This window comes from Trifolium pratense, linkage group LG2, assembly GCF_020283565.1.
Source record: "Trifolium pratense cultivar HEN17-A07 linkage group LG2, ARS_RC_1.1, whole genome shotgun sequence".
NCBI classification, from domain to species: domain Eukaryota; kingdom Viridiplantae; phylum Streptophyta; class Magnoliopsida; order Fabales; family Fabaceae; genus Trifolium; species Trifolium pratense.
The window spans coordinates 52,790,633-52,813,998 of NC_060060.1; the positions used below are offsets into that span (position 1 = coordinate 52,790,633).

General features: G+C 33.8%; 2 protein-coding genes across 2 annotated transcripts; one reads left to right on the forward strand and one right to left on the reverse strand.

The window, feature by feature from the left end:
* Window positions 1-11,979: 11,979 nt before the first annotated feature.
* Window positions 11,980-14,421, forward strand: LOC123908829 (probable pectate lyase 5). The gene is made up of 4 exons (XM_045959555.1): window positions 11,980-12,122; window positions 12,472-13,215; window positions 13,637-13,775; window positions 13,857-14,421. The coding sequence occupies exons 1-4, from the start codon at window positions 12,013-12,015 to the stop codon at window positions 14,082-14,084; spliced, it is 1,221 nt and encodes a 406-aa protein (XP_045815511.1). The 5' UTR covers window positions 11,980-12,012; the 3' UTR covers window positions 14,085-14,421.
* A 628-nt stretch (window positions 14,422-15,049) lies between these two features.
* LOC123906410 (T-complex protein 1 subunit epsilon) lies at window positions 15,050-19,622 on the reverse strand. The gene is made up of 9 exons (XM_045956310.1): window positions 19,254-19,622; window positions 18,722-19,040; window positions 18,274-18,622; window positions 17,952-18,084; window positions 17,738-17,790; window positions 17,391-17,493; window positions 16,974-17,140; window positions 15,605-15,718; window positions 15,050-15,469 (listed from the first exon to the last, which is right to left on the reverse strand). Exons 1-9 carry the CDS (start codon window positions 19,450-19,452, stop codon window positions 15,299-15,301), a joined length of 1,608 nt encoding a protein of 535 aa, XP_045812266.1. The 5' UTR covers window positions 19,453-19,622; the 3' UTR covers window positions 15,050-15,298.
* Window positions 19,623-23,366: the final 3,744 nt, after the last annotated feature.

A 23,366-nucleotide genomic window follows, 5' to 3' on the forward strand; every position in this document is an offset into this window, starting at 1 on the left:
TCAAAGGCGTGTTTATTGTCTAACTTGTGTCAATCTCTGATACAGACGCATGTAGTTATATTTAATTATATCATTTTCTTTAATTATTATTAAAGTGTTGCCGTGTTAAAATGCGTAAGTGGTTAATAGATGAAATGTTTATAAGTTTTTTATCAGTGGATAAAGAAAATAATGTGATTGGATCATGTGGAGGGTACCCCTTGCATCACATGGAGTGGAAGGGAAACTCAATTATCTGTCATTTTGGTAATTGGAACCATGAAGATCATGGAAGGGGACCCATAAGCATCTTAATGAATTGTGTCAGCATTGATGAATTTGAGACTTTTTCTCTGACATGCAATGCAATACAACAAATAATCTTTTTGAAAATCAATTAATAAAGGATATAAGGTGACAATGATTAAGTTTGTGTCACAGACAAGAAACTGTTGTCATAAATGTCACACACTGATTTTCAAAGTATAGTATGCTGCAATGCTAAATGAAATTTTTGGCATTTAAGCTAATATAGATTTGTCATTTTTTGTCTTCTGTCTATTTTAATTAAGTCTAGATCGGTACTAATAAGGATGGATCATAGGCACCTGACTTATTTGATGGTTACAGTTCTTAACTATATGTGATTATTTAATAGCACAGTTAAGTTATTGGTTGATTGTTTTCCTTCTGCTTGTTGATTGAATGTGATTATTTGTTTATGTTTTTTTATTTTTGACGAAAAAGTAGTTACAGCATTTCATTGATTAAAATGTGTTTCACATAATTTGTGATATCAACCAGAATTTGAACAGTAGCTAAAGATGGGGCCGCTGTAGTAAGGGCGTGAGCAATTTCATTTGCTTGTTTCCTTACAAACTCAACACTAGAGTTTACATAAAAAGAGGAAAAAAGAACTTTACAATGTTGAATAATAGCACCGAACTCCGTAAAGTCTTTGAAAACTATCAACCACCAAAATCAACCGGACCCAAATTGAGTTAATGCACCCATCGTAAAGTAGAGAGAAAATCAAGAGCTTCTCCAACATGAATTTCACATTTTGGTTCAACTCATTCAGTTTTAGCAGGAATAAAAGCACATGTCTCATCGCGTCTACAAATACCAATATCAATGTGATTGTAATTAGATGGGAATGCAGCATCTATATTGCATTTGATTTTCCTCGGAGATGGTTTTTTTCCACTTAATTACATTCATCTTCATTTTAGTATGCACATCTACTGAAATAGATATTTTAAAAACTTATAATTAGATATTTTAACATGTAACTAGGAAGACTAATAAGGATTGGTTCAAATGTTGAGGGGGTCATACTTTTTAAACAACTAGTAGCATATTCAACCTTCAAGAAAATTCGGTTAAAAAAGAAAATTTACTTTGGGCCCATTATAAATTTTCTGACGGAGATTAATTCTCATTAAATGGTAGAAATTTCGTGTGTTAAAAAATTATAAAACTACTTATTCTTTATAATTATAAAATTACTCTTTAAACCTTATCTTTCTATACTACTCTTTTACTTCATTTTGGTTGGATGGTTGATGTCATGTATTAATTGCCCCACGGGTTTGTCCTAAAACATGTTGGCAACCAACAAGTTCGGATTCTTTCCCTATGCTTAAGGGTGGTCTGGTCTGTTTGTTCCATGTATTGCCCCCAAACCCCAAGATCCAAGGCTTAGAGGTAAACTTGCTACTACTTTTTTTTTTCTTTTCATTCTAAACAAAATTTTTACTATAATTCATTCTATTTACTTTCCATGTTAATAACTGAAGGTAGAAGAGATTTTATATAAACTATAAAATTTTAACAATTTTAATAAATGATGAGTTTTTTTTTATCAAGTAGCTAAGTGGTTACAATTTTATCCCATAAAATAAATAAGTGGAATATCGAATTAAAACCTCACATTTGTATACCGATGTCCCTACTGAACTATTTTTTTTTTTTAAAACAAAACCCATATTATTAAAACAACTGCAAAATAGGGCCCATATTTTTTGGATATAGAATTTATTTTTTTTATGAAAAGGGAAATTATGTTTGTACATCAAAAAATTGTTGTCAAGTGATTTTAGTGTGTATTTTTAAAATGTGTATAAGGTGTAAAAGATTAAAATAAAAAAATGATAAGGATAAATATATACGATATCACATATGATGCCAATATCTAAGCAAAAAAAAATATGATGTCAATATTTTAATATTAAAATAAGTTAAAAATTCCGGGGAAAAAAGAAGCTTTCCCAAATTGGTCACCACTTCCAAGGCCCTTTTAATCTTCACTGTTTTGGGCCCTCTCAAAGGCGCTCTTGTTAAGAAACTTTTTCTTCCCCCCCCCCCCCCCCCCCCCCCCCCCCACACATTTCTTTTATACCTCCAATAATCCTGTTTTGCCACTTGACTTTTGGTTTGCAAAACTTCGGTTTATAGAAACCGGAATTTCCAATCAAAAACTCTCTTTCAAAAATTTTCGTTTTTCCTTGGATTTGTGGCTTAAAATCAATATTGGAACATTGGCTAAATGTTTGTACACTCATTAAGGCTCAAACATAAGGTAATTATCACTAACACCTTCACTGTTGTAACTAAACACATCAGTTGCATTTCTGTTTCTATATTACAAAACTTCGGTTTCTATAAATCGAAATTTTCAAAAGTTTAAATATTTCTATGAAGAAATTTAATTCATTCAATTAAAGAGAAAAAAAAGAGAGGGATTGAATCAAGCGTTGGATCTTGTCATGGATGATTTGAAAAAAGAATCAATTAGTTTAAGTATGCAACTGAAAAACAATTGAAAATTTCGGTTTCTAAAAACGGAAATTTAAATATTTCGGTACGTAAAAATTGAAGTCAACATTTTAGGGTTAAAAAAGGTAAATTGGGGGTATAAAAGAAACGTGGGGCCAGAAGAGAAATTTTCCCTTGTAATTCCATGGTAGGATGGCATATATGTCGAAATACATCTATTATTTATGAATGTACTATGTTTAAATAAGTTGTAATAAAAAAATTATGTTATTAATGTGTATGTTATTAAAAGTAGGCATAATTAATTAAATGGTCCCTTAAAGAAGAAAAAAATCCGAATTGGTCTCTTATTGATATCACGTTTGACACATTGGTCTATTTCGTTAATTTATTAACACCAAATATATTAGGTGGACCAACATTACATGTGGTCCACCATAGATCTTAATAAATCATTTAATCTTAACCTTTGATTCTTTTGTCAAAATAGTAACCATTGGATTTTGTATGTACACCATCAACAACTATTTTTTCTCTCCATTTCTTCATCTTCTTCAATGGACTCACCATGAACACACCATTGAAGCTCCAATGGAGCTTTCACAAAAAAAAACTTCAATCGACCTCAAAAATCACAAAAGAATACACAAATTTGCTTGATTTTTCGCACTGGTCATGAATCTATGCTTAGATTTCACAGTGGAGGCTTATATTTTGAAAATCGAAACAACAACTTAAGAACATAAAAATGACCAAAACATGATTCAAGCAAACCCACGCAAAATTAACGGTTGGAAAAGTTTCAGAACGTGATATTGAACATTAATCAACCAATATTTACTTGGTTTAAGCTTGAGAAGGAAATTGAAGAGACATATTGAGGAAGAAGATGATGTAGAAAAATTGAGGAAGAAGATGAATTTTTGGGTTTGTTTGAAGGTTGATTGAAGATTTGAGTATATTTGTTTGAATGGAGGAAGAAGATGAAGAAGAGAGGAGGAAGAAGATGAACATTGTTTTTTTGCACCATTTAACGTTTTTTGTCAAAAACTAACGGAAATGACCAAAATGACTAACGGAGATGTCTTTAAGGGACCAATCTGGACCTTTTTTTCTTTAAGGGACCATTGTGAAACCTAAAATATCTTTAAGGGACTATTTGACTAATTAAGCCTTAAAAGTAAAACACTCCTAAACAAATAATTGATGTAAGTTAGCAGTTTCTATAAGCATTTTTTTTTTTTTGATAAATTTCTATAAGCATTTGTTAATTCACGTTTTTTTTTTTTTTTGAGTCAAATAAGTAAATAGTCCCTATCTTTTTCAAGGTTTTGGTTTTAATCTCTAAAGATTTTTTCACATTTTTTGGTCCCTGAAAAATTTTCTATCATAATTTTTGGTCCCTACTTTTAATCAAGCTCTTATATACTTTCACATGTTTGAATGATTTTTTGCATGCATGTTTATAATATTATAAGAACATCTACGATAAAAATTTAGAAAGTTTTTAACATAAGATGAATTATTTATGAATTTTTATGTGAAAAAAACTAAAAACTTCATATTTAATTCATCTTTTGTTAAAAAAAACTAAAATTTTGCAAGAGAGATTAATATAATGTACTAAACATGACCACAGAAAAAATAAATTAAAATTTTGAATGATATACACGAGTTGAATCAAAAGTAGGGACCAAAAATCATGACATGAAATACTTTAGGGACCAAAAGTTGCTGAAAATTTTTATGTGGACTAAAAACAAAATTTGAGATATTTATAGAGACCAAAAACATATATAACCTTTTTTTTATGCTAATCCACACCAACTAGTATTTATGAAAGTGTGTTTTAACAAATTATAACTAAAAATAGTTAAATATACTTTAAGGTGCATGTTGCTAAAACACATCTTTATAATTACTAGCGGGTGCATTTGAGAAAATCCCTTATTTAAAATATATCTTTATAAATACCATCAGATGACCAAATATAAGGTGGAGAGAAATCATCGATTGTACAAAGGCTCAACAGACACGCCCCATCTTTTGTTGGACAAGATCAAGCTTTTCTCTTTTAGGTAGTTGAAGTCGACGAGTATTACGTTAGCTTCAAATTAATTATCATAGTTGGTGGTCTAGTCTTTTGCTTTGTTTGGGCCTTGTATGATTTGTTTTATTTTTGGATTACTTGACTCTTGTAAACTTTTGTAGTCTACATCGGTACGTCTTGTGCTGGGAGGGGTTGTTTTATGTTAATATATTTCATTTTGACTTGTTCAAAAAAAAAAAGGTGGCACAAGTGGTAGATACTTGGGTCCTTTAATTATTTGGTTTTGAGTTCAATCTTCGGTCAGTGCATATGGAGAAGCATTTGTTGGAAGAAGTGGACCCCTTAAATGAGTCTCAATTATCTCGAGAGAATTAGCCATCTACAATTGCACGCAAATGATACATTTGATTTACCAAAAAATACTAGCGTTGTATTTAACTGTATACTTTTTTTTTTTTGATAAATTTAACGGTATACTTTTATACAGCACAAAATTGAACTTTTTTGTACATATCCAAAGTAATCTTAGAGGTGAGAAATGTTTCTCCCCAAATCTTTTGCATGTTGAGCCATAAATTACTCATCCCCAATGTTGGGTACGTCACGAGGGACAGCCGGGGATCATCCACATTGGGCTCAAGAACAACTTCACAAGTGAGTTGGACATCACACTTTAACCCAAAACCTTAAGGTTTATGGATCCTTCACTTATAAAGTGTTCAACCTCCACTTTTCTAAGCAATGTGGGACTTAACCACTCACACTTGCCACAACAATCTCCCCCTCAAGTGTGAGTCTATCCATTCTTGGATATGCTCCCCCTCAAGCGGAAGCATTCTTCAGCTACACTACACTTGTACCGCTGCTGCTCCACGGGACTCGCCGTCTGACCACCTTTGTTAGGAAGACTTTCGATACAATGAGCCAGTTCAACCCTTCGTAGAACTATCGGCTCTGATACCACTGTTGGGTATGTCACGAGGGGGCAGCCGGGGGATTATCCACATTGGGCTCAAGAACAACTTCACAAGTGAGTTGGACATCACACTTTAACCCAAAACCTTAAGGTTTATGGGTCCTCTCACTTATAAAGTGTTCAACCTCCACTTTTCTAAGCAATGTGAGACTTAACCACTCACACTTGCCACAACACCCAACAAGGGGGTCGTGACTGAACATCTTGTTAGGGCTATGACATTTGCATCACCTCCATAAAACACTTTCTCCTATGCCCTTATGATTCTTATCTAGTACATGGCTTCTGATTAACTTGTTGATATTTTGTTTTACAAAGCTTGTTGACTTTGATACAAACAGAGCTACAAAGCTTGTTGAATTCAACTTGATCAATTGATTTAATTCTCATTTTCATTGTCATATACTTAAACTAACTAATCCTTAATACAAAAGTTGTTCCGCCTATACGATAACTATGAATGGACCAGTATCCTCTACAGTCTGCAGTAAACAAAACCCACATTTACACATAGTAGTGGATCTCGGTCATCAATTCAAGATCGAACGTTCACATTATAGCTTTATAAGTATTAAACAATCTCTATGATTTACTAATGACTGAACGGCTCATTGCAGCAAAGAACAAGGCAGCTGAGGATCCAAATCGCTAACATTCACTACATTGACACGTAGTTACTGTGTGAATTTCAAATCTGATAATTAATTTGTGAGAACATTTAGATTTGCGCATATGCTAACTGGTAAATTACGGGCAACACTCTCACCTCTTACACATAAAATATCAAAATTATTTAAAGTTTGTTCCTGTAAGGGTACAAGATGGAAATTATGAGAATATCTCATAGTAATCATATTATTAATTGTTGTAAATTCGGATCGAAAACCACACCAATAATACTTTTGATGTGTGGGACAAATGAATTAAAGCAACCAAAACAAAATGGATGAGCAATAATCAACAAAAGCTAAAACACAATAAAGCGATAAAAGACACGATGAAATTATTTACACAGTTTCGTCAAAACCGACCTACTCTAGGGGAGAGAGACCCTCCAATCCATTATCAAACTTCCTTCTTGATTACAAAGATTCATTACAAAAAAGTTACAAGAATTAGACTTCAACCATAATTCTACCATTTTCCTAAATCTCTTCCCGTGACCAAGAGATTTCAATGATAAGTGATTACAAGGGGTTAAAAACACTTCTCAACCCTAGAATATACCCAAAAAGAACCTTTTTGATCCTAGATTGATGTTGGATGAAGAAACCCTAAAAACCTCACATTTTCTCTCACTTACGGCTGCAAAAACATGACACATATATATTACTGCATGTTTTTCCGCCTGGGAGCAGATTTCCGCCTGAGGCACGGACTTTTCCGCCTGAGGCATGGACATAGAAACCAGCCTCTTTTTCTGCTGCACAATTTCGCACGGGGCACCAGAATTTCGCCTGGGGCACCAAAACAACAGCTTTTGCTATTTTTCCACGTTTTCAAGGCAATTTGCAACAAATCTCCACCTTGCCTTTAAAACGATGGTGATGTCAACTTCCCATCAACCATCGTGCCTCCCCACCTTGAACTACCGTCCAAGACACCAGATCAAATCCAAGTCCCACTCGAATCTTGACCTTGACACCAACCTTCACTTGTTTCCAACAACTATTGCTAGACTCACAAGCTTCTGGTTTGAACCTTCTTCCTTCATCCCTCGGAATTCCTTCCGCCCTCATGAAGTTCTTGCCTCCCACTACCATAGGATTTTTAGGTAGCTCCACAAGTTTACACCGTACCATCTTCGACCCCAGAATGTTCCTTTCCGTACTCCCGAAGAAACGCTTGCTTCCGACTATCCATGGAATTTTAGAATAATCCTACAAGCCTCACCACACCTTCTCAATCCCCGGAATGCCTTATGTACTTTCCGTACTCTTGAAGATTTGCTTGCCTCCAACCAACCTTGGAATTTTAGGTGGTTCCACAAGCCGCAACATCAAATTCTCCTTGCCTTTAACTCCCTCCAGCAGTCCTACAAGTTACCAAGTTCGATCACCGTTGCTTTCACACAAGATCTCCATAGCCATACCACTTTGGTGTACCTCCACCTCAAACCGAGATTCCTCCACCAAAGCCTCAAACCGGTATATCCACTATGTCTTCCACCTTATAACTAAGTATTCTTAGCACCGCCTCTCCAGGCTGATGTCGAGTATTATTCCACCGCCTCTCCAGGCCGAAGCCGAGTATTATTACCACCGCCTCTCCAGGCTGATGTTGAGTATTATTACCACCGCCTCTCCAGGCCGACCTTCATCGCAATCTCCATTAGCTTTTTACCTCCGAGGTATCGGATAACAACACGCCATGTTTTATCCATCATCTCAGACATTAAAATTTCTCTTGATCCCATCTTCACTTTCCACAATTCTAAATTGTCTCCGGAAAGTCCCTCGATAACCCATTTTGAAACCATGGTACTTAATCCGTTTAACCCTTTGCCCCACAGTGGGCGCCAATTGTTGCGAATTCGGATCAAAAACCACACCAATAATGCTTTTGATGTGTGGGACAAATGAATTGAAGCAACCAAAACAAAATGGATGAGCAATAATCAACAAAAGCTAAAACACAATAAAGCGATAAAAGACACGATGAAATTATTTACACAGTTCCGTCAAAACCGACCTACTCTAGGGGAGAGAGACCCTTCAATCCACTATCAAACTTCCTTCTTGATTACAAAGATTCATTACAAAAAAGTTACAAGAATTACACTTCAACCCTAATTCTACCCTTTTCCCAAATCTCTTCCCGTGGCCAAGAGATTTCAATGATAAGTGATTACAAGGTTTTAAAAACACTTCCCAGCCCTAGAATATACCCAAAAGGAACCCCTTTTGATCCTAGATTGATGTTGGATGAAGAAATCCTAAAAACCTCACAAAAGCTAAAACTACATAAAGCGATAAAGAACACGATGAAAATTGTTTACACAGTTCCGTCAAAACTGACCTACTCTAGGGGAGAGAGACCCTCCAATTCACTATCAAACTTCCTTCTTGATTACAAAGATTCATTACAAAAAAGTTACAAGAATTAGACTTCAACCCTAATTCTACCATTTTCCCAAATCTCTTCCCGTGACCAAGAGATTTCAATGATAAGTGATTACAAGGTGTTAAAAACACTTCCCAACCCTAGAATATACCCAAAAGGAACCCCTTTTGATCCTAGATTGATGTTGGATGAAGAAACCCTAAAAACCTCACATTTTCTCTCACTTACGGTTGCAAAAACGTTGCACATATATATTAGGCTTAATTAATAAAATGGTCCCTTAAAGACATTTTTGGTTTCATATTGGTCCCTTAAAGAAAAAAAGGTCTAAATAGGTCCCTTAAAGAAAAAAAAGGTCCGAATAGGTCCCTTAAAGACATATTCGTTAATCAGTTTGGTCCTATTTAGACCTCTTTTTAGGGACCAAACTGATTAACGGAGATGTCTTTAAGGGACCTATTCGGACTTTTTTTCTTTAAGGGACCTATTTGAACCTTTTTTTTCTTTAAGGGACCAATCTGAAACCAAAAATGTTTTTAAGGAATCATTTTATTAATTAAGCCTATATATTACTGCGTGTTTTTCCGCCTGGGGTGCAGACTTTTCCGCCTGAGGCGCGGAAACAGAAACCAGCCTCTTTTTCTACTGCACAATTTCGCACGGAGCACCAAAACAGCAGCTTTTGCTGTTTTTCCATGTTTTCAAGGCAATTTGCAACAATAACCACCAAAGAATCTATTCCAACACAAACACTATGAATAGACATATTACAAGCAAAAGATCATGAACTAAACTCGAAAGTTCTGCCAAAATTAAAGTGGCTCTACCAAGATTGCAAATAAAATTGAAACAACCAACGTTAGTAGTTAGTAATTAGTATTGTTAGTTTTCGTTCAGAGTAGAGATTGAACTCCTGACTTCTTCATCTCTAGTTCCTAACACATTCATCCTTAGCCACCAAATCATTCTTATAACTTTCGGTGGATACGTAAATTAGTCTTAAAAATCATAAGGAACATTCAAAATAATCTTTAATTTGTGTGAATTGATAAATACATCCTCGAAAATGAAAAATATTATTCAAAATGGTTCCTCCTAACTTTTCAAGTCAAGAGACTATGATGACACGTTAAATGAGCATGTCTACTTCATTGTAAGCTCACAAAAAATCGACGATTTTTGTAATTTTAGGAGATATTTCACAAAAAATAAGATAATATTTTGATATGAATGCTTAAAAATTTGAGAATCAATTTGCAAATTCAGTCTGGTAAGAAGATTGGGTTTGAAGGGCATGTCTCAATCTGAGGCTAAAGACAAGGGAATCTCTGAAATGCTAGGCCGGCTTTTCATAGTTTTCAAAAACGTTAAAAGAATGCTCTTTGTAATAAAATATACTATTTTCTAATAATAAAAATGTTTGATAAATATATACAAAGATTATATAGTAGAGCAACATTTAACAATCTACATCACAGTGTCAACAAACAATACATGCTTTCGGCAATATTTTAATAATTTCATAATAGAGAAAGACGGCTATTTAGTTAGCTTCAAAAAATAAAAGTAAATAAATAAATGGTTTATTATTTGTTAATTATAATTATAATGAAGAGAGACCGTTGGGAGTTAGTACCATGCTGTGAAGTATTGAGCAGTTAGATCGTAATCTATGGAGGCGGAGAGATTAGATTGGTGAATTAGGAATGAACTCCAATAAACATTCACTACATAATATATTATGGACGTTTCACATAGAATTAAGGGTACAATTAAGCAATTAAATAAAATTGTTTAGCGGGAGAGGAATATAACGTGATCAAAGTTCCCTACATGGCTGCCTGCGTCCCAAGTAATCTAATCTAGTGAATAACCAAATATTTTAATTTATTTTTTGATATTTTGTAGTTACTCCAAATTCATGGTCCCGTAGTATAGCATCTCAGCTTTCCCAGCAGAAAGAGTGATCAACTTAAGAAAGTCTCATTCTTTTCATTATGATTTACTTCTTTTGGGATTCATGGTACATGATCCTTTTTTAATTTTTTTTAGATAAAATATATTTTTTATATTACAAGTATTTATGTATCATTTATTTAAAAATCGAATAAAATCGAACCAACAGAACCGAAGTAAACCGCATAAAGTTGGATTTGATTGAATCGGATTTTGTTTTAGTCACCCAAAAACCGAACCAAACCGCGTGTTATTTCCTCTTTAGATCGGATGACTTTTTGTATCATCGCCGATCTAAACCGAACCGCGAGCATCCCTAAAACTATCCTAATTCACTTCTTAAATATTACTACATGCACAAGAAAATTATAGAAATAAACATGTAGTAATATTTATAAATGGTGGATGATTCAATCTGAGTGAATTGTGGAAGAGACTTTGATACCATCTAAAATTGATTATTTGGCCTAACTCAATCCAGCAAAACCAACTTGTAAGGTGAGGACCGTCTACTTTATAAATACATATTCAAACAATTTCGCACCGATGGAGATTTCTTAATAGACAGCATAAAAAGAGAAAGTGAGAGATTCTGATGCTATCATCTCCAAGGGTACTTCTTATATAAAGACAGAAAACTCATATAAAGCTCAAATTTCAGTGTGTTGTAATTCTTTTCTTTATTACTAATTCTTTTCTTTATTACTATATTTTCTAATTAATAATGTCCTCCTAACTCCTGAAATGGAAATTTTGTTCCTAATTAATCACTTATTTAAGTAACGGTATAGTACAACAATAGAGCTCCTTAACCGTGTATGAGTTGACCTTGGAAGAAAGATGCCTCATATATATAATATAGGGATGCAATTGTAGGGGTCCTTAAATCATCAAATCACATTTGACAAGCAATTTTTTTTTGTTGGTGATCATTCTTGTACACATTTTATTTGGATATGTTTCGATACACTATTGAGGTAGATAATTTTGATAAGTCTAAAAATTAATAAATATTATTTATAAATTTATTAAAATTATTCACCTCAACGCTGATACATATTCAAATAAAATGTGTAATTTACCTTTGTTTAATTAGGAATTTAGTATCCTCCTCCACGGTTTGTTATCTATATATAAGCTTCTATCACTCTTATAACACAAGTCACAACTATTTAATTTTCCTACTTAATACTAATCTTTTCTAAGTAATATGGCATTATTTGCTACCACACTAGTGTTCTATTTTTTGCTTCTTGCTCCAATTTTGATTTATTCCTCTCATGTTGAAGATCCTGAATTAGTGGTCCAAGAAGTGCAAAAGTATGTTATCCAGTACTTTGTTAATGACACCCCTCCCCTATGTCTTTTTTAATATCAGACCAAATTTGTATTATTCTGCCAAAAATGTTATGTTGGAATTCTGTTTTTCTTTTAATTATTATTTTCTTTTTCACATGAACATCTAGCATTCCTTTTTCTTTTCTTTTTTTTTTTTTTTTGAAGAAAAACATCTAGCATTTTAATTGGTTTAATTGGTAGAATTTGACTACAAGCCATCACTAGAAAATACTAAGCTAAAGTATTTTTTTAGCTAAAGTATTTATTTATTATATGCATTTCATGGTGAAACATATATGTTACTAATTTTATTATTTATTTGTTTCTATAGGAGCATAATTGAGAATCAAAACAGAAGAAAATTGGGTTATTATTCTTGTGGCACAAACAACCCAATTGATGATTGTTGGAGATGTGACCCAAATTGGGAAAATAACCGCAAACGTCTAGCTGAATGTGCTATTGGATTTGGAAGACATGCAATTGGAGGTAAAGATGGTAAATATTACATAGTAAGTGACTCAAGTGATGACCCTATAAATCCAAAACAAGGTACATTAAGACATGCTGTTATTCAACAAGAGCCATTATGGATTATTTTCAAACATGACATGGTGATTAATCTAAAAATGGATCTTCTAATGAATTCCTACAAAACAATTGATGGTAGAGGAGTAAATGTACACATAGCTGAAGGACCATGTATTAGGATACAACAAAAGAATAATATTATAATTCATGGTATACATATTCATCATTGTGTAAGAGGTGGTAGTGGCTATGTGAGTGATTCACCTAATCATCGTGTGTTGAAAACAAGATCAGATGGTGATGGGATTACAATTTTTGGTGGGAGGCATATTTGGGTGGATCATTGTTCTTTGTCTAATTGTTTTGATGGTTTGATTGATGTTGTTCATGGATCAACGGCTATTACTATTTCTAATAATTATATGACACATCATAATAAAGTTATGCTTTTGGGACATAGTGATTCATTTGATGAGGATAAAATTATGCAAGCTACTATTGCTTTTAACCATTTTGGAGAAGGGCTTGGGGGAAGAATGCCAAGGTATGTTATTAGTTAATTGCTCTCTTTGATTAAGATAATTAAAACCCTACTTGTCTTTTGATATTAAGTATCTTTTTCATTGTGTGTATGGAAAAATGGATTTGGATTTATTGCATTCAGCAATCTATGGATTCGCACAGTCAAAGAGGTTGATGTTGTTGATTGAGATAGAATGATTTAGAATTTTTGTTTGGTATTTCGATTTTTCTAAAATCAAAATATGCATTGAAATATGAATCGTCTGATCTAGATCAATATCTTCGACGTCCATAATTGTGTGGATTGATGGCTGCTGCAGCCTGCAGTTAATTCAAATCCATAGAAAACACACTAGTCCCTTAAAAGAATTTTATTGCATCATAATCTCGAGAGATTAGTCACACGTCCAATGTTAATATATTTTCCTACCGAAAATTTGCAGATGTAGGTTCGGATACTTTCATGTGGTGAACAACGATTACACACATTGGCAACAGTACGCAATAGGCGGAAGTTCATCCCCAACTATTTTCAGTCAAGGCAACAGATTTCTAGCTCCAGATGATGATGACCACAAAGAGGTATAAGATACTCTAACATGCCAATATGCCATGTGTTAATGATTTTATGCCAATTTGATGTGGTAAAATGTGATTTTTCAGATCACAAAGCACTTTGACTCATCAAAGGGTGAATGGCAGAACTGGAATTGGAGGTCTGAAGGAGATCTAATGTTGAATGGTGCATTCTTCACGCCGTCTGGAGCAGGAGCAACTTCTTCGAGATACGCCAAAGCCTCGAGTATGTCAGCACGACCACCTATGCTTGTGGCTTCAATGACAGCAGGAGCTGGAGTTCTTAGATGCAAAAAGGGTTATCAATGCTACTAGATTGCTAATAGTATCCACTGCGCCAAGAAAATGAGGATTACCGATATCAATTAGGACAAGTGACATCCATTCCCATGAAGGTGAATGTAGGATAGAAGTGTGTGTTGTAAAGTAGTAGTAGTTACAAATATTAGAGAGCAAGTTTGTGCTGTTGTCTGTTGACAAAAATATGTAGTCCATACGTATATTTGCGTTGCTTAAAAGACCACTGCCGTTTCATCTAAATATGGAAAAATTTGCCTCTGCACTATTAGAAAACCTTTGGTCTTCAAACTATACACATCTTCAAATTTGTTCAAAATTCAAAATTATGCAAAGAAATGGAGTGTGGGACAGAGTTCAGGGTGCATAAATTAACTAAACTGATTGGACACATTAATGATATGGTTCAATCTTAAAAACCACTAACATACAAACTGGTTAATTTTCTATCCAGTTTAAATTCAATTACAAACCAGTTTTTCGTTAGAACCAGTTTTTTGAAATTTTATTATTAGAAGTTTTTGACAATTTATTTCATGCAAAAATACACTTAATTTGTATTCATGAGGCTTCTATTGGCATATGTACCCGCCAATACCTCCAATGGGGATAGATATTAAACATACCAAGTAACAAATACATATAGAAGAATGTGTTCACATTACTAATAAACAGTCACAAAAATAGAAGCTTTTTTTTAACTAATAATGAACTTCTGTTGATGAGTTAAATTATTACACTCCATTTATGTATCTTACCGTACTGTTTTCTAGAATACATACATTGATACATGTAATTTGGAAGACTTAATTAGACGTGCAATATCAAAATACTACATACAAACAAAAAAATCCTTTAAATATCAAACTTAAGATCTGCAAGCTCAAACCATGAAGCAATTATATGGTTTTCCTCACGAACCACTCTGATCTCACCAGGTGGTGAGATCCAGAACAAACATGATCCTGCAATACAACTCAAAATTGACATGATAAAAGGAATTCATAATATTCAAATTAAACAAAAAATAAAGCATCAATCAAAAGAGCAGTCGCCCTTTGTCAGAAAAAAGGAACAGTCACTCAACTCCAATACAAAAAGGTCGTGCCAAAATCTTAATGTAAATACTTCCAAGTTAAAATACAAACTATGCCTAAAATCATACCAACAGAACAAAATACCATCGGCAATTCTACATCTTGACATGCAACATGAGTTCAAAAATAGATATATCAGTACTCAGATGGGGAAATAACATCATCAATTTTCAATATCATCTTGACAACTTGGGTAGCCAGCAAGATCTGTTGCTGTTTTCCGATCAGAGTTTCGAAGACATTTTGCTCCCGCATGTCATTGGTGCCAACATCATTGCAATCAATGCCAAAGTGAGGATTATTATCCTGAACACAGGATAAAGTAAGTGTCATTTATTATATACAGAAATATAGAAATCAATCAACTATAGACATACATAACACTTAAATGCATGTGCATTGATAACCAGGCTAAAAGCAATCATCATATTCAATTATTACCTTTATTTGTTGAGATTTCACAGCAGATAACGTTTCAATTGGTTGGAGACCACTATTTTCAGCAAGGGCCATGGGGATAGACTCCAAAGCATCTCCAAATGCTCTAATGGCATACTGCAGGGAAAAGAAAAATCACCAATCAACAAAGCATTAAAGAACAACCAAATGACAGTAAATTAGTACTGTAATTAGAAAAACAGCAAAGTCAATGGCTTTTATTTCAAAAACTTATACTTTTTTCATGATTGTACGTTTCTAAATGATAGGCAGACTCCACTTCTGTTATTTACATGTCTACTTTCAAACTATGTTATTCTGATACTCCTCCACATGTCTAATCAAATTCTATGTGTGTGTATTTGAGATGAGTTGTGGAGAAGAAAATTCCCATATCCAGGCATTCATATAATGTGAAATGTATTTAATTATGTAATATTAATATCTGTATGTTGGGTACGCTAGTGTTGGCATACCAAATGCTTAGAATTTAAGATCCATGTGACTGATGTGGCTATAAAAATTCATTTCAGAAACATAACTAGGATACGAGAGTGCGAGAGAGAGAGAGAGAGAGAGAGAGAGAGAGAGAGAGAGAGATTGGATTATCAGATATTGCATATTCATAAACATCGGTATCGAAATATTCATACCCTTCAAATGAACTTTTGATTAGACCAGATTCTTAAAATCTGAACTTCAGTTGCATTTGAATTTACCTATGTGATGCAAATTTCGCTATCGGAGTAACGTCTTGTAAAAATTTGGTTTCAGTCTAATATGTTGCAGTTTCTGGGTTATTGTATAACCTATTTATAGATTTTTCTTCTATTGTTTAGTTTGGATTCTACTGATAAACTTAATACTCAGTGATAATAAAGAACAAAGTTTTCAGTGAAACAGAGCAGTGTTTTCAAATATCAGCCTGGCCATGGCAGATATCAGTGGCAGATTATTGGAAAACCAATACGGCCAGTTTTGAAGGAAATGGGCGCCATATGTCAGATTTTTGCCTCTCCATCATGGTCCACAATCGATGCATTTGAGACTGAGACAACTACAACAGTCCATTTTGCCCCTCCATGTTCACTATTTTGTTTCTCTTTTTTTTCAATTTGGAAATAAATACTCAGATTAATTTCATGTTTTAAATTTAAATATTTTGACTTAGATTTAATAAAAATATGCAAGGTATATATGTTTTCCAGATAAGTAACCCCAAGATAGGCTCTGCTGTTCACTATAGTATGTTAAAGAACAAATTGGGATGAAAATGAATGCTAAAGATGCCTATTTTCCAACACCAGAAGTTTAGAATGATGGTAAGCACAGCTCCCAAATAAATTAAACTGTGGGTAAATAATATGCATACCTGTTCTACTCCAGGGTATTTATCAGCTGCAGCCTCCACGGCAATAGAGCACGCAATCTCAGCTGAACCACCACCATACACGATTGAATTGTTGCGAATAAGATTCCTGGCAACACACAATGCATCGTGTATACTGCGCTTTGTCTCCTCAATGATCATTTTGTTACCTAACAAGTGTCAAACAAGACGGCTTAAGTAAATTTGTCAAGATTGCTCAGACATTCATCAGTCTTCAAAGTTATATTCCATAAAAGCTCCATAAAAGATGTTAATACTTCACACTCTATAATAGTATAGTGGTAAATACAATGTTGAACAATAATACAACTATAAAACAATGTCTCTCCTAAAAGATGACCAATTAGACAAACTTTAGTGCAAAACAGTAAAACAAAAATGTCTAAAAGTACTTCTCACCTCCACGAATGAAAATTGTTACAGCCCTTGAGTTTGCACAATGCTCAATGTACAGCATTCGGTCTTTAGTTGTTCCAAATGCTTTTTCTCTAACGATACCAGCCTTGAATAGATCAAATATTAATGTTACTTATAGTCAAATTGTAAAAACAAACAGCATAAGAATCATTGCATAAAGCAGCCACCCAGACAAGGCAACAGATGCAAGGATGTCACTACTGGCACATGTTAAAAATTAATTTCCCCACAATTTGTATGTGAATTCAAAAAACAAACAAACCAAAAAACTGGAAATGTCTCGGTAAGTGGTAACCCAAAAAAAAAAGAAATCAAGATTGAGACGGTACCTTTCCCAACTTTTCTGCAGTTAACTCCTGGAACCTAGGTACTATTCTTCCACCTTCATTTACAAATAGATAATCACTTTGTTAATTAATAGACATAGATCAGTAATAACTTACTTAGAATAGACGACACTCATTACCCGTAAGATACAAAGTTATCAAAATCAAAATAATATTCAAAATTTCAAATCAAAAGAACCCTACTTGAAGCATATACCTGTTGCTATGGCAATCAATTCCAACTCAACACCACCAACCCATCTAACAGCAGGTAAGTTCCTGTGCATCAAGAGATGGTTTGCTTCGTCATCAAAACCCCACTGACAAATAACAAGGGTTGCACCGACATCCTGCAAAAAATATAAATAATTCTTCTCAATAAAGTTCAAATGCTTTCTAAGAAGGCCAAAAGTAAGTTTGTAAGTATGCATATCAATCTGAACATAAATCCCAATTAGGTCATACACCAGCTAAAAGGTAAATTGATGGGTAAAAAATCATTAATATAAATATTTACAAGACTCTCAATGAAATCCAACCTTGCATTGTTGAACCATGTCATCAAAATATTTCTGTTCTTGTTTCCTCAATGTCTGAAACTTCTCCACTGTATCAATATCAACCTTATGCTTGGTTTTTGGCTTCGGGGGCTCAAATGGGCAAGTTAGGATAGCAATTTTAGCATCTTCAATTTGCTTTGGCATTTGAGGATGGCTCATATCCTTGTCAACAATGATTCCATATACCAACTCAGTATCTTCTAACTTTCCACCAACTTTCCCTTCTACTTTAATTAGATCCAGGTTAACATCTTTCCTCTCTAGATCAGCAACAGCAAGAACAGCTTTGACAGCAATCTCAGCCAAGCTACGCTTGCATCGATTCACACTGCAACATTAAAACAAAAGATACATAAATATAAAATTGTACAACACACACAATAGATCATCATGTATTGATTAATTAACTCATTAATCCAACACTTACATCTTCGATGACAAAGTAGTCATACAAGTCTGAATCAAAGGCTCCAAAATAGTCTCTCCAAATTCAAACTTATTGGCAATCCGTTCTAGATTTTCAACAGCAATCCTCGAAGCCATTTCATACCCTTCAGCAATCCTAATAGGATGAATTCCACGTTCCAAAAGTCTCTCAGCTTGCTCAAGAAGAGATCCAGCCAACACAACAACTCCAGTAGTACCATCACCAATTTCATAGTCCTGACTCCTCGACAACTCCACCATCAGCTTCGCAATCTGGTTGTCAACATCCATCTGTTCCAATATCGTTGCTCCATCATTTGCTTCACACAAACACAAAAACGCTACTATAAATTTCCATTTCCAATAACAATTAAAAAAAAAACAAAAACAAATCTCATCTCATCTCATACTACTAACTTACTCTATAATTTGAAGTAACAAATTCAAATTTTAGGGTTTCATTTTAGGGTTTCGATTAATTAATAGAGTGGAAATGAGTGAAATGAAATGAAGAGAAAAATGGAAAAACATACAGATGATGACGTCACCGTCGGGGCTTTGAAGCATTTTATCCATGCCTTTAGGACCGAGAGATGTTCGGAGAATACGAGCGACGGCTTTACCGGCGGAGATATTAGCTTTCTGAGCATCGAGACCACGAAGCCTATTTTTGTTTTCTTGTTCTCTGAGAATTATGAAAGGTCTTCCGAACTCGTCGAAAGCCAACGCCATTGTTGTTACACGATCAAGATCGGAAACCTTATGGTGTTGTTTCCGATTGAAAAATCTCAGAAAATGGGATCGGGAAAATGAGAAAAGTGTAGAACCCTAAAAACAGAGAAAGAGACTGAGAGTGAAGTTGCTATTTGCTATAGCTTCTAACTTCTTCTTTATGGTTCCCACCTTTTTCTCAAATTTTTTAATTACAAGCCCGACGAAGTTGGGCCGGGCCGGATGGGATGAGATGGGCTGGACAGGATTGGTCGCTATGTTTAGAGAATTGCTTTTTAGGCCCCTCGTGTTGCTTCTTCCAAAAATCCGAAAATACCCTAAATTTCATCCCAATTTAATTTGTGTATGTTTGGTTTCAATTTTGGAGCAGCCGGAATTGATTTTAGACGTGTATAATTGATTCTGTCTTGTTTGGTTTCTCAAAATAGTATTAATTCTGCCTCCAGAATTGATTCTACTTGAAGTTAGAAATCGCAGCTTCTGATTCTATAATTGATTTTTACACTCAAATTCTTTGTTCAACTCACTTTTGTATGAATATATTCAAACGTAAATATTCTGTCAAACTCAATTCTATCAAACTTAATTCTGTCAAAATCAATTCTGTTTACCGCATAATCAAACACATACTTTATATCCTACAATCCGAAATGGAATTAGCTTCCTAGTTATTTGCCATAAACTCAATATTAAGACGGTGGTTCGTTGAGTGCACAAATTTTTTTTAGAGACGAAAATGTGACACAACTTTTTCTTATTGAGATGAAAAATTTATTTAATTCTAAAAAAAAAAAAAAAAACACATATTTAACCTGCTTTTAGTACAAAGAGAAATATGATGACCCAATACCTGCAACTCAACCCACCGAAAGAAGGCGGATTCTAGTGTGGGTCACTGCAACATGTCTCCCACTAGTGAAGAGTTATTTTTACCGGGTATTACAGGTTGCTCCTGTTTTTTTTTTTTAAGTAATTATTAATTGAGAATATAATATTTTAATTATTATTAGACATTAAAACACATAATAATAATAATAATAATAATAATAATAATAATAATAATAATAATTAAAAAATACTTTCTCACCTAACATATCTGGGACACTTATTTATACAAAATATTCATACTTTCATCGTAGCAAATCAAACGAACAAAACAACCATATGTGAAGACAACTGGTTTGGCTCGATCGAGAAGCAAAGCAAAGTGAAGACAACGGAAGGTTCTCTGAGGTAAGTTTATCCGGCTTAATTATTTCCCTTAAATCCTTCATTTTTTGTCGACTATTCACGCTAGAATCCGCCTCAAATTCATAAAGATTTTCATAGATCTGTTTATGAAATAGGGATGGTTAAACATTTGCCATGTCCGTTAAATATGTAGGCTTTAAGACATAGAGGGTAGACCAAACAGTCAAAATCCATTGTTCGTGAACATAGCTTCAGGGGAAGTGAATGAATGTTGCTATTATGTTTTAATTTTTTTAATTTTGATAGTATTTTAAATAGTAACATTCAGTCAAAATTTTAAAATTTTCTTGTCATATAACTACGTATTATTTGGAGAATTATTTATATAAAATTTAGACGGAATAATTCTGTCCTTGATAAAAATAAAACTCAAATTAATTGCTAACATTTTTATACTCGGGACAAATTAGTCCCTCTGTTATAACAATTTGGGGACTAAAATTTGGATTTTATTTTTGTTAACGACTAAATTGTCGGTAAAAAATTTGTGAGGATCAAAATGAGTCTTCCCTCTAAAATTTATATGTAATGACCCTTTGATCCAACTCAACCCGCTTACCACCAGGTTGGGTCGGTTTTAGTATAACAAAAAAAATACGGATTTCACATCCAACCCATTCCACTTTTTTTGATTGAATTGTGTTGCAGATTTGGCTGAAATCGATCCAGCTCAACCCGTCCATGTACACTCCTAACCGCAACTAAGTCTAACTTTCCCCGCTAACAAAACTGTCATTATACTCATTTATACTGACACTACCTATCACTATACTAACACTAAGTATTCCAAAAGAGCATAAATCTATATAAAAATAAAACTAAAAAGAATAACTATACTCTTTGGGGAACAACTCTTGTAGATAGAATGAATACAACAATTTTAAAGGTGAAATGATATACTAATATTAAGTTGACATTGATAAAGTTTATAGATTACAGTATACAAGCACTAAAACTTATAATTCTGAAGCTCACCCCGCTTCCAGTGCCTTCGAGTAATAATGTATGTAGCTGATTAGTTGTGTGGGGGTCGAAAGCTAATATTTCCATAGCATTATACTATTTATATAGCCTTCTGTTATGTTGTGTTTTTAACTCTGGTGATAGAGTATGTTTTTTATGCATGATTATGTCGTTATGCTGCATCGGTCTGCACTAGTATTTGATGCACTGGTTGCCTATTTGTATAGTCTCTCTTTTTACTTTAGCATTTGGTGTTGTACCATGACAGTTTAGTTGTATTCTTCTAATAGCTTGCTGTAACAGATCTAGGTTGATCTGGAGGCCTAAAGTATATGTATTGGTGAATGTTATGTAATCTTACTTGTGCCCAATTCTCCCATTAATAAATTTTGCTATTTCAAAGAAAAATAGTTGTAGGTTGACCCCTTTTTGATAAAATAGATGCTTTGCATACATTAATATTGTTTTGAATGATATAAATTGGGTGGTAATATAGAAATGGAAAAAAATAAATTAAACAAAGATAATACTAAATTGACTGCACAAAATGAATATTTTGTGGAGCATATCTAAATTACACAAAATTTAAAAACAGCATTTTATATATATGTTCATTGCTGTGTTGCACAGATACGGGTACGGTGCCCGATACAGGTGCTGGTACGGGTACGGGGTACGGAATTTTTCAAAAAATTAAGGTACGGGTACGTGACATAAAAAAATATACTTAATTAAAATATATTTGTGGTTACTGGTGTAAGAAAGTAGTAGTAAATAGGCATATATATTAACATAAGTATATCAATATCACTATATTGTTTCTTTGTGACTCTTACTGTAAAAATAAAATAGGCATATAAGAATATCACTATACTAGAGTATCACGTGTGTGGTGAATGAAAGTAGTAGACTGTAGAAGTTTTCTTTGACTGCAAAATTGAAAATTGAGGTGACTTTTCTTCCTCCACTGGCAAACAAGACAAGAAGACAACTTTGAGTAGGTGAGAAGTCTTATAGTACAACTTTTATAATGAATAAAAAAACCCTAAATGTATGTACTTTACTGGAAACAAAGCGTCCACAGTAACCGTTCTGTACCGCGCCTGCACCCATTCCGTACCGCAATGTTTGAAAAAAAAAAAGAAGGTACGCGTCAGGTATGTCTCGTACACGCACAGTACTCGTATCCGTACCGCTACAGTACCCGGTACCGGTACTTTTTAAAAAACGTCGTACCAGTGCTTCACAGGTTCATTGCAATCTACACAACAAAAGCAAGGAACCCTCATGTCATAGGTAGAGTTCTTTATCATAACAATCCAAAGCCAAAAACAATTATTTTCGCTTTAGAGAAATTGAGGCTGATTTCCAATCTAACTATGATCAGTCAGTGTTGCAGACTAGTCTGAGAGGCATAGAGAGATCCGCAGCAAAACAGTTTACAAAAGAGATATTTATTCTGTTTCAATATGTACTTAAGAAGGCAATGTTACTCCGAGTTATTGATTGTCAAGAAATGAGTACGTGATATATTTTGAAAGTTGTGAAATATTGTGGTGATGGTCGTGTATGACATGTAACATATTGTGAAGATCCACTTGATCTAAGATGTTCTTGTTTGAGGATGGAATTTATAGGATTACCATGTGATCATATTGTTGTTGTAGTGTTGTATCTAAATATTGATGATCTTCCAAGTT

Bases quoted from the DNA above. Each gene is read 5' to 3' on its own strand.
- LOC123908829 (XM_045959555.1), top strand. From the start codon at position 12,013: ATGGCATTATTTGCTACCACACTAGTGTTCTATTTTTTGCTTCTTGCT. The intron at 12,123-12,471 runs GTATGTTATCCA...TTGTTTCTATAG, and splicing joins GTGGTCCAAGAAGTGCAAAA to GAGCATAATTGAGAATCAAA. The intron at 13,216-13,636 runs GTATGTTATTAG...GAAAATTTGCAG, and splicing joins CTTGGGGGAAGAATGCCAAG to ATGTAGGTTCGGATACTTTC.
- LOC123906410 (XM_045956310.1), bottom strand. From the start codon at position 19,452: ATGGCGTTGGCTTTCGACGAGTTCGGAAGACCTTTCATAATTCTCAGA. The intron at 17,494-17,737 runs GTACCGTCTCAA...GATCTATTCAAG, and splicing joins CTGCAGAAAAGTTGGGAAAG to GCTGGTATCGTTAGAGAAAA. The intron at 15,719-16,973 runs GTATGCATATTA...TTTTCCCTGCAG, and splicing joins AATACCCTGGAGTAGAACAG to TATGCCATTAGAGCATTTGG.